The sequence below is a fragment of the Sceloporus occidentalis genome, unplaced genomic scaffold (assembly GCF_023333645.1).
Source record: "Sceloporus occidentalis isolate IW3139 unplaced genomic scaffold, rSceOcc1.0.p SCAF_5, whole genome shotgun sequence".
NCBI lineage: Eukaryota > Metazoa > Chordata > Lepidosauria > Squamata > Phrynosomatidae > Sceloporus > Sceloporus occidentalis.
Window position 1 is genome coordinate 50280224 of NW_028316985.1, and position 15860 is coordinate 50296083.

General features: G+C 39.6%; 1 protein-coding gene across 8 annotated transcripts in view; it reads left to right on the forward strand.

Moving 5' to 3' along the window:
• Positions 1–15860, forward strand: part of LOC149312139 (liprin-alpha-2) — a 318268-nt gene that overhangs the window by 290220 nt on the left and 12188 nt on the right. For all 8 annotated transcript variants that reach the window (XM_089524024.1, XM_089524025.1, XM_089524026.1 and 5 more), the window contains 2 exons: positions 7857–7938; positions 9501–9701. In XM_089524024.1, coding sequence (XP_089380150.1) covers positions 7857–7938; positions 9501–9701 — 283 coding nt within the window. The remainder of the gene's footprint in view (positions 1–7856; positions 7939–9500; positions 9702–15860) is intronic.

Here is a 15860-nt window from a genome sequence, read left to right on the forward strand (position 1 = left end):
TGAGTCTGCTTTGGCTGGAAGCAGATTCAGACTCCGCTGTCTGCATGGCCCACTCCCTAGGGAGGCTGTGCACGCAGGGGGTGACCAGTGCCATCAGGAGTTGGATTATCCTGCCTCCTGCTCCTAAGGATTGGAGCGTGGCTTCGGCACAGCTTCTGACCACTTTGGAGGCATGCATCATTTAATCAGCATGCCTCCAAAGAGATTGGAAGCCACTTCAGTTGGACCATCTGTTTCACCCCATGGTGCCAGGCCATTAAAGTGGTAGCAAACTACTATACTTTTGTACTGTAGACACACTCATGGTGAAGCCAGGAAAAATGAATTTATTATATACCCAAGCAGTAATTGCAAATGCATTGTCAAACTTTCAAATCTTTGCTACTCCACTAAAAGGAAATGTTCAGTCCCATCCAATTCTTGCAAGAATCAGAAGGGCCCCAACGTTTTTCATAAAATAAATCTACATTAGAGTAATTTTCCTCAATATGGTGCTTTCCAGACATGCACAATTCTCATAATCTTCCACCACTTATGAAGGCATTAAATTGGTGAGGGCTGCATTGCAGTAAAAGGATAGTAATCCATATGACCTGTCAATGAGAACCTAAGAACAGCTGTGTAGCAGCATATCAAAGGTTCATCTCATCTCACAAGTTCACTCCATCTCAATCAGCCACCAAGAACTCACAAGGAGGAAGAACATAGATATCTGCCCTCAGCACTGGTAGTTTAGTGCTTTTAGATATAAAGTTTCTGTTGTAGGTATAGGAAGCCCCAAGAGCTGATTTTCCATCACTGAATACTTCACATATCTGGAAAAAAATAATTTAAAAACCAAAGAAATGAAAACCCAAAGTAGCTTCCAATCAATTTCCAATTTCTTTTCTTCTTTTCTCTTTCTTTGCATTTCTTGGAGCTTTTAAGAGGTTTGAGGAGGCATACTGACCCAAAAATGCACAAGTTCTTAGTTCCTGGAAGCCTCTGGAAGTAGCAAAACAGCTTTATATTTTTAGCAGAAAAAGTAGAATTAGAGGAGACCTTCACAGGTGATATGGGGTCACACAAAAGAACCTGGAGGCCTTGTCTAGCCTGCAGTCCACACTTTCCCCACTGTGTCATACTGTTGCCATATTTATCCCCCTTGAACTCTGGTATGTATGGTCCATTTATGACTCATCCTTCAGTTCATACCAGTGCCTGCATCTTGAAAGGCCAGTTCGTTCCATCAGAATCTCCCACCACATGCAGTGTATCCTTCATATTAAAGATCATAAAATGTGACTCAGGACCAAATTGCATGGTTTGGACTGGTTAGTTTGATTTTTAAAAAAAACAAGTTGCTTGCATAAAGGGTGGAGAGCCAAGCCAGTTAAGGACTCTACTTTGTGAGAGTCAGGAATTTTACCCTTTTGCTGCACCGTGATACTGCTTGGATTTCCTCCTCTGCACTTTGATATTCACAATAGTAGTGGGAGAGTGTGCTGCTAAGGGCTAATACAGGAAGTGTCCTGCTTTTGTGGAAGGCCTGGGCATGTATATTATGTTTTCCAAATTATTATACTGCTTTCCTGGCTTATACACCAATTTCATCATCATTGATGAAAAAGTACTATGATGTTTTTAAAAGAAATAAATAGATTATTGAATACCTGGGATGCCTTCAATGGGAATAAGAAATCATTTAAAATAAGTAATTGAGAAATTATAATGATGTTTCACATAATGATTCAAAGAGCTGACATGGCAATTAGTATTAACTGTAGGGAAGGTGGATATATGTCTACTTATATGTTGACTGGTGTTTGTTTTGTTTTAATTGTAACCATTTTGTGCCTTCAACATTCAGTATATTCAGACCTGAATAATTCATGCTATTAGGGACATAACAGTAACCATGTTTATTGAGAAATTAATACTGTGTAAAAGGTGTTAAACTTGTACAGGGCTATAGATTTGGTTTGGCCAGAGAGAGAAAGACAGACACAGAGAGAGAGAGACAGAGAAAGAGACAGACATTACTTTTAGTTTTTTTTTTAAAAAAGCCACATACTATGCTGCTTCTTTAATTTTTTTACTCTACCATATGATTTATTTTATGGATTAACATATATTCATTAATATTTGTGTGCTTTTCTTTTCCATTCATCTCTCTTCATCTCATGAAAAGCACATCTGGGTAAGTTAAACCACAATGGTTGCTGATCATACTCATTTTCAGCACCATGTTTTTGGATTCTTCTTTTATTTTCTCTTCTTTAATTATTTTATTTATATATATTTATAACCACTTTAATTTGCAGATATCTATTGAGAATTGAACCAAAACTGAACTTTAAATCATTCTGAATTAGACAACATTTTGTTTGTTCTCAGCCTATTGGTATACTAATATATATTTTTAAATGAAGTGAGTGAAATTCTAGATCTACTGAAATAAATTACAAAAGGCTTGTGACTTTGTGGAATGGATCCAGTGTTCCACTCATTCATTTATTCATTCACTTGTTCTATATGAGCAATATATATAGAACAACAGGATTTTGTATTAATTTTTCCATTTATAGTTTCATTTCTTACCAGTTCACTTAAGTTGCAAATTTGAGAATATATTTTTATTACTCTTCTGAGTTTTGCTAAAATAATTCAGGCTAATTTACCTGGGCATAAACCCTAGTGAAAATTATTTTAAAATGTAGCAGGCAACGCCACAGTTTAAGAGACAGATATATCAAATTTGACATCTTCATGATTAAAAAAAAGGTAGGATTGTGAGGAGCCCCTTTGGGGTGGGAACTTTTAAGGTATTTATTTCAGATTTTATGTTAAATTGTATTACTACAATGCTATAATCAAGTCTGGATTTAATATGGTTTAATATATTTGAAAACACTAGGTGGTCAATAATTGTATCTTGGAAACCTTGTATAAATTGTGAAACCATGTATTAACGCAGATTGGTTCGTTCATTACCATGATGGTGGTATATTTTGAACACCTCTTCATTCTTATTATAATTCAAAGTTATGTTTTCTATTTCTAGTGGCTGCTCAGCATTCCAAATGCTGTTTCATTTACCTAATGTATGCATTTGGTGAAAGCATTAACTTTCACTACCCAGAAGCCCATGTACTTAAACAAGGGCTTAAGCAACATTATTTAAGCAAGCTATAATAAAACTTCTCCACCGCTGATATCTAAAAACTTTTAAATCTAGTTTTTAATTAGCTTTTCGTTGATTTCTTTGTTTTGCCATAAATTAATGCAGGAATATATTCTGTGCAAGCAAGGAATTGCTGTTATACATAATTCATAATCTACCTGGTGGGGGAAAATTTCAATGAAGACAATGGATTATACAGAGTTTTCGGCCAATTCAGTGGTGACCTTAAACTGGATTAGATCCTTGTTTAGATTTTATATTTAAAAGGTTAAATAGCACTATCCTCAATCGGCTAATTTGATTGGGAACTACATCCACTTGTTAGTTTCATCTAGAATAAACCTAGTGAATGAATGGGACACATTAAATCAACACTTATTTAAGTCCATTTGATGCAGTAGGATCTACTCTATTTAACATTAACATGTGGATTTAGTCCATTGTATGAAGCATGTCATTCAGAGGTCAATTAAATTTTCTTGATAAGAGGATAATGGGAAGTGCAGTCTAACGCATCTTGATGGCATTAGAAAGGGAATAGCTGCCAGAATGCAAGAATGTAGCTTAAAGGCAATGGCATGGAAACTAAACACAGTTTAACACCATTGTTTCAAAATAACATTCTCTATGAATATGATAGATTATTCTTTTTCATTGGTCTTTCATTGAATGTGTTACAGTTCTTGCTTTAACATATGCACATAATACTGTTGTAGGTCCTTTGTTTACTGGACTTGTCACTGAAAAACTAAGATCATTTATGAAATAGTGTTAGGGCCCATTCTCACTTACTGGTAAATTCGTTTCTTGAACCGATTCCTGAAACTGGTTCTGAAAAAACGTAGTTCCCACTATGTTTGCGCTGGTTCCAGGAATCGGCAAATGGTGGCGAGCAGCTTGATTGCCCACCCCTGGCTTCTCCTGGCCCCCAAATCCCTAGCCCAGCCTCATTACCAGCTTCTTTGGCCACTGACCGGCTTCCCTGCACATTTTTTAAAATTTCCCACAGTGCATGTCACATTTACTGTGTCTATTTGACCATGATGCATGTAATGTTAGCATGCCAGCAAACAGCAGCCCAGATGGATGTGCTGCAAGATCCAATTGCTATGTGCTTGTGGATTATATGCACAGCAAATATATTTTAATGTAATAAGATACCTCTGGTGATTCATATCACATATAAATTGGGGTCAGAATGCCACAAATGTAATTCTTGGGTGATCATCTATCTAAACATGTCAGCTCTTCTCCACTTTATAGGTTAAATAATACCAGTTGTAGTTAATTGATGACCTTTTTGTCAGTGTGTTTTATTTTGTGCATATCAATCTTACTGCAGTTTGGAATGATATAATAACTTTTTAAGTGGTGAGGGATGTAAAGGTGAGGAAAGCCAGTGCTAATGAGGCATATAAGAAGACAAAAATTGGACTCCTGATTGTTTGCATGGAATACAATAGAGGATTGTGAACTTTATTTAGAAAAACAAAATAAAAGCAGTAACAGTAGCAATGTCTTGACTTCTGAACCTTCAGCTTATTAAAACTCCTAGGAAAGTACAATAGGAAAATGTTTTGAACTTCAGTAGCTTATGAAATAGTTACTAATCTGGTTTAGTAAATTTGGTTAGAATATTTTATCACAAAGAGGTTAAATCTAGGTATACAGATGTCCTTTAGGTGTAAAGAGCTGTTCACTGATTTGGAGAAAATCAAAATTGGTTTCACAAGATTCAGATTAAGCCATGTCATTGAGTGATTATATATCCATTTCTGCAGCTTCCTCGCATGTGCATAGAAAGACAAAATTTGAAAGCTGTTAACTTTTTGTTTTAATGAAAAAACTATCAATCTCCTATTGAACTTCTTTCAGTGATCATCAGCATGTATAAATCACTGATCCTGAATACAAAGAAAAGCACTTGAAAACATGCAGCCAATTTTGTTTTGGAAAAATACCCTGAAGCAGTTTGAGCAGGAAGGGCCACGCACTCAGTTTCTAAAAGTAATAATGGAACATGTGTGCTCCTGATTCCAGCCAAGTGATGTGTTCTCCTTTTCATCTGTACAACCACCACTTCATGAACAGAAAAATGTATAGCTTTGTTGAAACTTGCCTGCAAGCTCTAGCTTCTTTAAAATTTTAAAGCTATTGATTTAACAAAACTTTATGGTGTATGAAAATACTTTCCCCAAGATGCAGCACTTCTCTCCCCATTCACCCCATAATGACATTGAATAATGTGAAACAACTGAGTTCCTTTTTTTTCCTTTGGAAAAGGCAGATTTCAAGTGTGATAACTTGTTGGACAAGCAATGAAAATTCATTCTTTCTAGTAAGAAGGTTTTGAACTCCAAATCTCATCATATCCACTTAGACAACTTGCTTTTGGGTTGTTGTTGTTTTTCCTGGTACCATGGACAAATATGAGGGACCTATTTGGTCAATCTTTCTCAAATCTTTATAACAATTTATTTCAAAATGTAGCAATAATTTCTTCACTTAGTCTGAAAAAAATGTTTGAAAAAGAACATTGAAAATGTGTTTGTTAATTTATTGCTGGATTGCAGGATAGAATCAAACTGTAGAATATTTGCCAATATTCTCAACATAGAAGGTAACATTCTCTCTAAGACCTGAACAGTTAACAAGGTTAATGGATGATTGAAGAAAGCCAAGGGGGAAATCACAAAAAAGGAATTCAAAGAAATAGCAGGCAAGTGTAGGGGTAAAGTCAGAAAAGCTAAAGCGCAGAATGAACTCAGGCTTGCTAGAGAGGTTAAGAACAATAAAAAGGGCTTTTTTGGATATGTCCGCAGCAAGAGGAAGAAGAAGGAAACGGTAGGGTCACTGCGTGGAGAAGATGGCAAAATGCTAACAGGAGATAGAGAAAAGGCAGAATTACTCAACACCTTCTTTGCCTCAGTCTTCTCAGAAAAGGCAAAGGGTGCTCAACCTGAGGATAATGGAGCAGAGGACAGAATAGGGGAATTTCAGCACAGAATAAGTAAAGAGATAGTAGAGGAACACCTTATTAATCTAAATGAATTTAAGTCTCCGGGACCAGATGAACTCCATCCAAGGGTATTAAAAGAACTGGCAAATGTAATATCAGAGCCATTGGCAATAATCTTTGAAAACTCCTGGAGAACAGGAGAGATCCCAGCTGACTGGAGGAGGGCAAACGTTGTCCCCATCTTCAAAAAGGGGAAAAAAGAGGATCCCAACAATTATCGTCCAGTTAGTCTGACATCAATACCAGGAAAGATTCTGGAGCAGATCATTAAACAGAGAGTCTGTGAACATCTAGAAGGCAATGCCATAATCACAAAAAGTCAACATGGGTTTCAGAGAAACAAGTCATGCCAGACAAACCTAATCTCTTTCTTTGATAAAATTACCAGCTTGGTAGATGAAGGGAATGCTGTGGATATAGTATATCTTGATTTCAGTAAGGCCTTTGACAAGGTTTCCCATGACATTCTTGCAAACAAGCTTGTAAAATGTGGGCTAGACAAAGGAACTGTTAAATGGATCTGTAATTGGTTGACCGGCCGAACCCAAAGGGTGCTCAACAATGGCTCCTTTTCATCCTGGAGAGAAGTGACCAGTGGGGTCCCACAGGGCTCTGTCCTGGGCCCAGTGCTATTCAACATCTTTATCAATGACCTGGATGACAGAATTGGGAGCATACTTATCAAATTTGCAGATGACACCAAATTAGGAGGAATAGCTAATACCCCAGAGGACAGGATCAAGATTCAAAATGACCTGAATAGACTAGAAAGCTGGGCCAAAGCTAACAAAATGAAATTCAACACAGAGAAATGTAAGGTATTGCACTTAGGGCGGAAAAATAAAATGCACAGATATAGGATGGGTGACACCTGGCTGAATGAAACTACGTGTGAAAGGGATCTAGGAGTCCAAGTAGACCACAAGTTGAACATGAGTGAACAGTGTGATGCGGCAGCTAAAAAGGCCAATGCTATTTTAGGCTGCATCAATAGAAGTATAGTGTCTAGATCAAGAGAAGTAATAGTGCCACTGTATTCTGCTCTGGTCAGGCCCCACCTAGAATATTGTGTCCAGTTCTGGGCACCACAATTCAGAAAGGACATTGAGAAACTGGAGCGTGTCCAAAGGAGGGCGACAAAAATGGTGAAGGGTCTGGAAACCATGCCCTATGAGGAACGACTTAGGGAGCTGGGGATGTTTAGCCTGGAGAAAAGAAGGTTAAGAGGTGATATGATAGCCCTGTTTAAATATTTGAAAGGATGTCATATTGAAGAGGGAGCAAGCTTGTTTTCTGCAGCTCCAGAGAACAGGACCCGGAACAATGGATGCAAGCTACAGGAAAAGAGATTCCACCTGAACATTAGGAGGAACTTCCTGACAGTAAGGGCTGTTCGACAGTGGAATGCACTCCCTCGGAGGGTGATAGAGTCTCCTTCCTTGGAGGTCTTTAAACAGAGGCTGGATGGCCATCTGTCAGGGATGCTTTGAATTGGATTTCCTGCATGGCAGGGGGTTGGACTGGATGGCCCTAGTGGTCTCTTCCAACTCTATGATTCTATGATTCTATGATTCTATGATTCTATGATCATTGACAGAGTATGCTACAATATAATTGCACTTGAAGATTTCTAGGTAACAGTGCATGCTTTAATAATTTGTGGCACATTTTTAGGCATGAACTTCTGGAAGAGGCTCGGAGGAAGGGGTTGCCTTTTGCACAATGGGATGGGCCTACAGTGGTTGCATGGCTAGAGGTAAGCCCTAGGAAGACCTTTTGCATGTATGGGGATATTTCAAAATGTAGCAATAATTTCTTCACTTAGTCTGAAAAAATGTTTGAAAAAGAACATAGAAAATGTGTTTGTTAATTTATTGCTGGATTGCAAATAAAGCATTGCAAATAATTTTAACAGCAATATCGCATTTTCTGTTCAGAAAAAATAATAAAAGCCTTGCATTTGATACCAAAAATCACCCAGATTTTTTAATGATGTGCTATTCCACAAATCAGCAAGTTCTCATGTTCTCTCCTTTGTAGAACTGGAGTGACAAAAAATATGGTAAAACCTTTCTAAAATCATGGAGCAAGTTAAGCCTAATCTGAAGACCTAGGGAGTACAGCAGTTCATTTTACTAGTGGTTCTGAATTTTTACTTTTAATTTTTACTAGCAGTAGTCTTACTTGAAGTTCAGCCCAGTGGCACTGTTTGGACCAGTTCAGAGGTGAATTTGCATATCAGCCCACTATAGTGTCAAGGCCTCTCTCACATGTCTGGATAAAAAACTTCAATATGATATGAGCTGCTTGTAGCTTCTGATAGAATGTGCAGTCGTGCCACCAAAAGAGTCAGCTATGCATCTTTGTATACATATTGTTAGAACTATGTATAATAGGTACTGAGCATCATTGAATCTAACTCCTGATAAGTCTATAGTAAAGCTGCTATCTCTGTGTCGCTTTCTACTTTTTAATTTCATTATTAGCGAAGATACTAAACAGACTACTTATCACAGATGAAAAGCAATAGCACATGCCTCACAGATGATCCTCAGTCCTATTAAGTGAAATGTTACAGTACTTACAGAGTTCATTCATTCAGACCTGAGAACTAGCCAGCCGTATCTGAATCTTGAACAGATTAGTAAAAATATAGGCATGCCTGAGAGTTGGCACCTCCTTGAGAACAGTGGCTGTAAAATGGGTTATGCATTGTTGTTATTTTTAATGCAACTACTTTAGAAGAAAAACAAGTCTATCCTGAATATTAAGAAGGTTGGGGAACTGCTAGGAAGACTATTACAGTGGAACACTGGATGCCAGATAATGAGGCTTATGTAGAACTTGGAAAAATTCCTTCTGTGAACCATGAACAAAATCCAACCATTAGTCCCAGTTACAGTCAATGGTGATTTAGTAAGTTAACACCTAGATTAAATTCCATTGATTGAATAGGGTTGCTCTAGTTGGACAAGCAGTTGGATTGAGGTTTACAACTCACAGAATTCCCTGTGCTGTAGGTGGAGTCTGGGGGGGGGGGGGGGTATCCAAAAAGAATAACTTGTGAAGGCTCTGGGCTGGCAGTGGGGTGGTGTGCCTGTATGTATAGCAGGAAGCATGTTTCTTTCTGCCACTTTCTCAAGTTCTTAACAAAATGCTCCCACATTCCCCCATTTACTTGAAATAGGTATCTGAATTTCATTGGGCAGGAGGGGTGTTTACAAAATGTGCCCTCCATTTGAGCTCAATCCAAAAATTTCCACAGTTTGATGAGGCTGTAATTGATTTTGTCATTTACCTCCCCTCCTTTCTCCACAGTTGTGGCTGGGAATGCCTGCATGGTATGTTGCTGCATGCCGGGCAAATGTGAAAAGTGGAGCAATTATGTCTGCATTGTCAGATACTGAAATTCAGAGGGAAATTGGAATCAGCAACCCTCTCCATCGCTTAAAGCTCCGTTTGGCAATCCAGGAGATGGTATCACTCACAAGTCCCTCAGCCCCTCCAACATCTAGAACGGTAAGTCATTTAATCTAACTTGGAATAACCAGTGAAGAACCCTTCTGGATCTGATAGAAAGTCCATCCAGTTAAGCATTTTGTTTTTCTCACAACCAACTAGATGTCTCTTGGATGCCCATGAGGAGAACAGTGAAGAAGGCAATAATCCTCTTGAACTGTTACTCTACAGCTGTGGCCTTATTGCCTCTGAACTTGAAGGTGCTATTCAGCCATCATGTCTGGAAAGCATTGTTAGACATGCAAGGCTAGTCTGTTTGTTCCAAGCCTTGTGGCTGCTGATATTGTATGGGTTAGAAATATTTAAGTACATTAAAAAAAAATCCAGCACCTGAGAGCCTTAACAGAGGCCTTATTGATCATTCTTCAACCATTAAAATGCCATCATTTAATGTCACTAGTATGACATCGAACACTCTACTCTACATGTTCCAAGAGGTAGAGAAGCCTAATTTGTTTCCAGTAATGCTTCCTAGCTAACCCTTTTGCCAGAACAAACTTTAAACTAACTAGCCTTTAATATTGGAATGCTTTATGTAAAGTCCTTCCACCAGGCAATAACATGGTCAAAATCTCTTGGTATGCAAATAGTTAAAGCAAGATAGTATGGATGTATATTGTAATCTTGTTTTTTCCATTGTTCTCTATGAGGATAGCTTCTATACTTCTCAAACTTATACCTTTCATTTTCCAAACAGTGGCTGCTAACTTTTTAGCTGTGGGCAATTGTCAAAGAAAATTAGTGGGCAGACATAGCACAGAAAAATACTATCGCTGGTAGCCAGTACTAATTAGAGGGCAGTCATCCTCTAACACTGTTGATCTGTAGTGCCTGCTTGAAGAGAGGTGAAATGGGTTTTGAGGTGTGGAGAAACTGAGGCAGGAAATAAATAAACCCTTGTCCAGTCTGGAATTCAAGGAATCTCTTTAAATAAATAAATAAATAAATAAATAAATAAAGCTTTATTTTTTTACCCCACCTCTCTGTCAAAAGACAATTGAGGCAGTTTACATTTAAAAAGAAGTCATACAATGCCCAATACCCAAATTGTTCTCTCCTTTCTTGAAAGTGAGTGGCTATGGATGACCATACTGCCTAGTTTTCTCTCTTTTTCCGATGAACATGAGCATCTAAGTCAATCAGTCTGGTAGGCAGCATCAACATGAGGTCACAAGGACCACTCTTTCTTGAGGCAGACAATGTCAGCATGTGGTCACAATCATCAGTTTCTTCTTTAAGCCTCTGCACATTGCTCATTTTCTCTCATTCAAGCAGTTGGGAGTAGCAACCTCTAATCTCAGTTCTGTTTCTGAGACAAACAGAAGTAGAAGCATGCAGGCACAGAGGTTTCCTCATTATGGTTTGTATATGGCCACAGACTCTCTTATTATTGAGGCAGGCAGAAGCAGCAGCCTCCATTGTTTCATTGAACTGGAGAGCAGTATATGGACAAAGGGGGAAAACAGTTTGTAAGGTGGCATCTCAACTGTTACTGACCTTTACTGTCAGTATCTATGGGTGCAATTATGGCACCAAAAGAAGTGGAGATAATCATGACATGCACAAGGATGTTGCTAGAATCCATGTGAGAGCAAGAGTCTGAATGTTTTGCTAGAGGAGTCCATATCCGAAGACACTGGAAGGTTGCAGGTGGGTGAAATAATTAAGCACAATGATATGACACCCCAGGTATAATACGTGGCCCATGAGTGGAGGCAGGGATTATTTTAATAGTACTATATACATTTTTAAGCAGTAGGTGAAGCAGAAGCAATGGCCCAAAGCAGGCCTTTTCTGGTACCTTAGATCCAGTAGGGTTTCATTGGGAGCATGAAATAAATGTGGTTCTTCCACTCCATTAATTAAGAAGGCTGAACGTTCAGCTTTTAATCAGTTCATCTCTAGGGGCAAGAAAAGCCGGATTTTTGCCAGCCGAAAAAGGAACAGATCTCTGTCACTCCTTTTTCGGCCACCTTCAGGGCGGATTGGGGCTGTGGCATGTGTTTGCTACAGCCCCAATCCACCTTTGGAAGAGGCGGCTTCAAGCCAACCCTTCAGGGCTGTCTGTCCCTTCCCCCTTTAGTCTAATGAAAAGATAGGATGCTCCTAGTCATTTCCTAGTGTGTTTTGTGTGTGCCTCACCTAGCCTATTCAAAACATGCTCCCCAAATCAGGGATGATGGGAGTTGTTGCTCTTCACCTCTGGCTCTAACTCACCACCTTGTTATGCAGCAGAGCTGACCAGCTTTGGTCAGTGGTTAATGCTTTTCTTCCAAGCAGCAGAGTTTCAGAGAATAGGCTGAATACCCTGACAAACTCTCCAAGCCTTCTCACTCTTCTTCCTCAGATGTCTCCAAACTTCTCCAGGATTCTGCTGACACTTGTATCTTCACCCAAGACACCAGACAACTCAGTAGTCTTATATAAAAGATCTACTTTATTCTACTATATACAAATACTATATGCCCTACAAATCACAATCTCTACAATCTCCAAAATATCTCCAAACTACTCAACTATCCAAACTACCCAAAACTACCCACAAAATACATTGGCAAACATAGCAATTATTATAGCCATTGTTAATCACCACCCACTAGTCAGTTTCCACCCAGTGGGCGTGTACACTCATTTTGATTGGTTTACATAGTTCAACCCATAATTAAGAATTTCATCATTTCACCTTGTACACTTAATGAATCTCAGGTGTTTTCAATTGTACATTCTATAATTCTGTCCTTGACATTCAAGACTTCTAAATTACATTAGCTTTTTCACCTGTGTGGCTTCTTAATTGCTTTTGCTTAGTCACTGTGACTTTCACATACATGTTTTATTTCTTTCACTGTATGTCCCATGTTGCATTTTCCTTAACAGATCCATCTTTTTCCTTAACAGATCCATCATTTTCACATGATGCTGTTACAAACAGAAATTTAATTTTATATTTATCATTTTTTCCCATAAAAATTGAATTGCATTAGGCAAATTATCTGCGACAACTATATAGTGAGAAGGAGACAGGGGTGACATAAAAGAGGACAGAGAAGAATTAACTCAAGAGCAAGGCAATGATGGATGTGGAATTCCACACTGAAGTACCAAAAAGGACAGATAGTTTACCTGTAACTGTAGTTCTTGAAGTGGTCATCTATGAACTCACATAAATGGGATTATTTGTGCCTGCACAGTGCTTCATTTGGAACCTTTCAGAGATATAGAGAATTCTGGCTGTAGCTGTCACCACTTCAGGTCAGCCCTATCCTTCAGTTCTTGCCTGAAACACTCAGTTCTATGAATGTCACTGTCACAGCACCTGAGGACTCAAGGACAGGCAGGACATGATGAGAGGAGGATGGTGAGTTTGTGTGAGTTCACAGATTTCCACTCAAAAAACTACAGTTACAGGTAAGGAAACTGTTCTCCTTCTTCATGGTCTCTGGCACAAGGGCCCTGGAGGTGCAGTGGTTAAATGCTGATACTGTAGCCACAAGGTTGTGAGTTTCATCCCAGGTTTCCAAGGTTGACTCAGTCTTTCATCCTTTCATAGTCTGGTAAAATGAGTACCCAGCTTGTTGGGGGCAGTGGTCGTATAGATTGTAAACTGCTTAGAGAGTGCTGAGTTCACTGATAAGCAGTATAGAAATGTACGTGCTATTTCTATTGCTGTATGTGACTCATACAAATGGGAGACTAGCAAGTAACTCACCAAGGATGGACTGTCATGCCATAGACAGCTGAATAGATGAAGTTGAGAGTCATGCCAAAGAGGAGACTGCCCTCCTGAAGCCCTGGATTGTGCATCAGTCCCTATAGTGGGAGACCAGGGCTGTGACCAGGTGGTTGCTCTACAAATGTCCTCCAGTAGAATACCTCTCAGTAAAGCAGAGGGTGCAGCCATAGCTCTGGTGGGATGGCTGCAGATTTGAGTGGGGGGGAGTGTTTTTCCTCGCCAGTTCACAGAAGAGGGAAATGATGAAGGAGATTAATTTCAAAAATGCTGTGTTGAAACTGGAAGTCTCTTCCTATGTGGAGAATATCAAACAGACAGCTGGGAGGAGAAGTGGAAAATATGGGGTGGAGAACAAGATCAGTCTGCCTTAGGGTGTTGATCTTAAAAGTGGTGCTGTGCTGTTCCAGAAAATGCCACTGGTGATATTATCCCACATAACAGCAATGGTAAGGGGCCTCATGGGTAGGTAGAATAGACCTGATGAGAGCCATAATCATCGTCCCTATAATCATGGGAGGAGTGGCTTGAGGAGTAAGCAGAAGAGTGATGTCAAGAAAGGTAGTAACGATGTGCCTCCTTATAGTGAGGAGAGATAGACTATCTTCTGTGACCCAAGTCATCACATCATGGGTGTGTATGAGTCCTTCTTACTGGAGAATGGGATCAAGATAGAGAGCCCCCCACAAGGGAAGAGAGAATAGGGCATAGTTTAACCTCCTCCAGGTGGGCTGATGAGGGGACCACCTTGGTCGATGGTACAAGCGTCAGGGAGCATTCTAGTGCCAAAGGAGTTTCAGTGATCTTTCCCTCTGAGGAAGAATCCCACTGAATGTACAGCTTTGGCCCAGATGGATGACTGAAGTGGAGGGTGAAACAGAGGTTATTGTCTCATGTCCAAATCTGGCCTGATCCAGTGCTGGTGGACAGGAGGATCTGAAATCCTCTGTATGCTTGCATTTTTTCTTCTTTTCATGATGGCATTTCTTGATCTTATGAATGATATCCTGAAGGTCAATGGAGTGACCTAGAATGGAGGATGTGTCTGAGACTGTTTCCATACCATGGAAGGAAGATGGTGTCAATCTGGTCTGTACTGAGTGTTCTGGAACCATAAGGTGCTTCTTGGTGGCAGTAACATTGGCGGTCAAATTCTGGATTGACCTTTTTAGAGCCACACAGAAAGATGTGCCAGATGCCGATGCAGTTGGATGGGTCTGAGCAAACACTGATTTGAGGGATGGTCAGTAGTGGACAAGTCTGTTCATAGGGAAGAAACATCAATTGGGAGGACCGAGTTTTGTATGCCTGTAAAGTTAAGGCCTTGCAATGTACTCAAGAGGTGAGACTGTTACAAGCAAAGAAGACAATGACCATGCCCATTACTGTCCAGGATTTTGGCACCACATGTGTTGCATTTTTAAAATGAGTTAGTCAAGGACATGGCTGCTTGCAAGAGAAGCCTATCAGAGGGCAACATTTACTGTGCTGTAGGTGAAGAGAAGCCAGGAAGGAAAACTCAGAAGCTGTAATATCAGAGAATAGTCAAAAACAATTCAAGGTCAGAAAACATGAGAAAATGAAAGTGAAAGTTCAGAGGTGTTCCTTGTAAGTTGTCGCAATGGCAGACAAAAAGAAACTGAGGATTTCAGGCAGAACCCAAGGGAAAGTGTTGCCTGCAAGTGGGTGGGGCTACAGCCAAAGTGCTCTATTTATATCTCTAGAAAGTTCAGAAGGAAGCACTGCATAGATGCAGATAACCCCATTTGTGAGAGTCACAGAGACCACGAAGAAGAATTTCAAAAACACTGTAATCTTTTGCACATGTGTTTATGTAACTTCACGTATGTTTAGCAGGCTGGAGCTTCTTTCCATCTACTCATGGATTCCACAAGTGCCAATCCTGTGTATTTTCTATTATGACAGAGCATCCAAAATCTGATGTCGATCAGATATGATACAGACCTCTTCAGCCTCCCAATCCAACAGTACCCTTCCACTAGTGTCATGGGCACTGCTTGCGAGTCTAATTCCCTTACACCTGCCTCCCAAACCTCCTCTGGAAGTACATAACAGGAGAGGTTTTGGGAGGGAATAACGATGACAACAACAACAACAACAACAACAACAACAACATGGGAAAGGTTGCAGGGGGAGACAGAAACCTAGTTGCAATGTGAGAGCAAACATCTGTTACATAATGTTGGGTTTAGCCCACACAGCTATTTTTGAGATCTGTTTTTGAGAGATCTATAAATAACCAACCCCAACCCATCACTTTCTTAAATAGTTTCTTCTTTCTCCCATCTTAAGTTGCAGTACCCATTTGATGACCTAATTTTCCCTCTATATGTGTTTCCTACGGTTGTCATTCTTAATGACTTCCCTAGCCTAGATCTGCTGACTTTAATATAGCAGCACATGTCTTT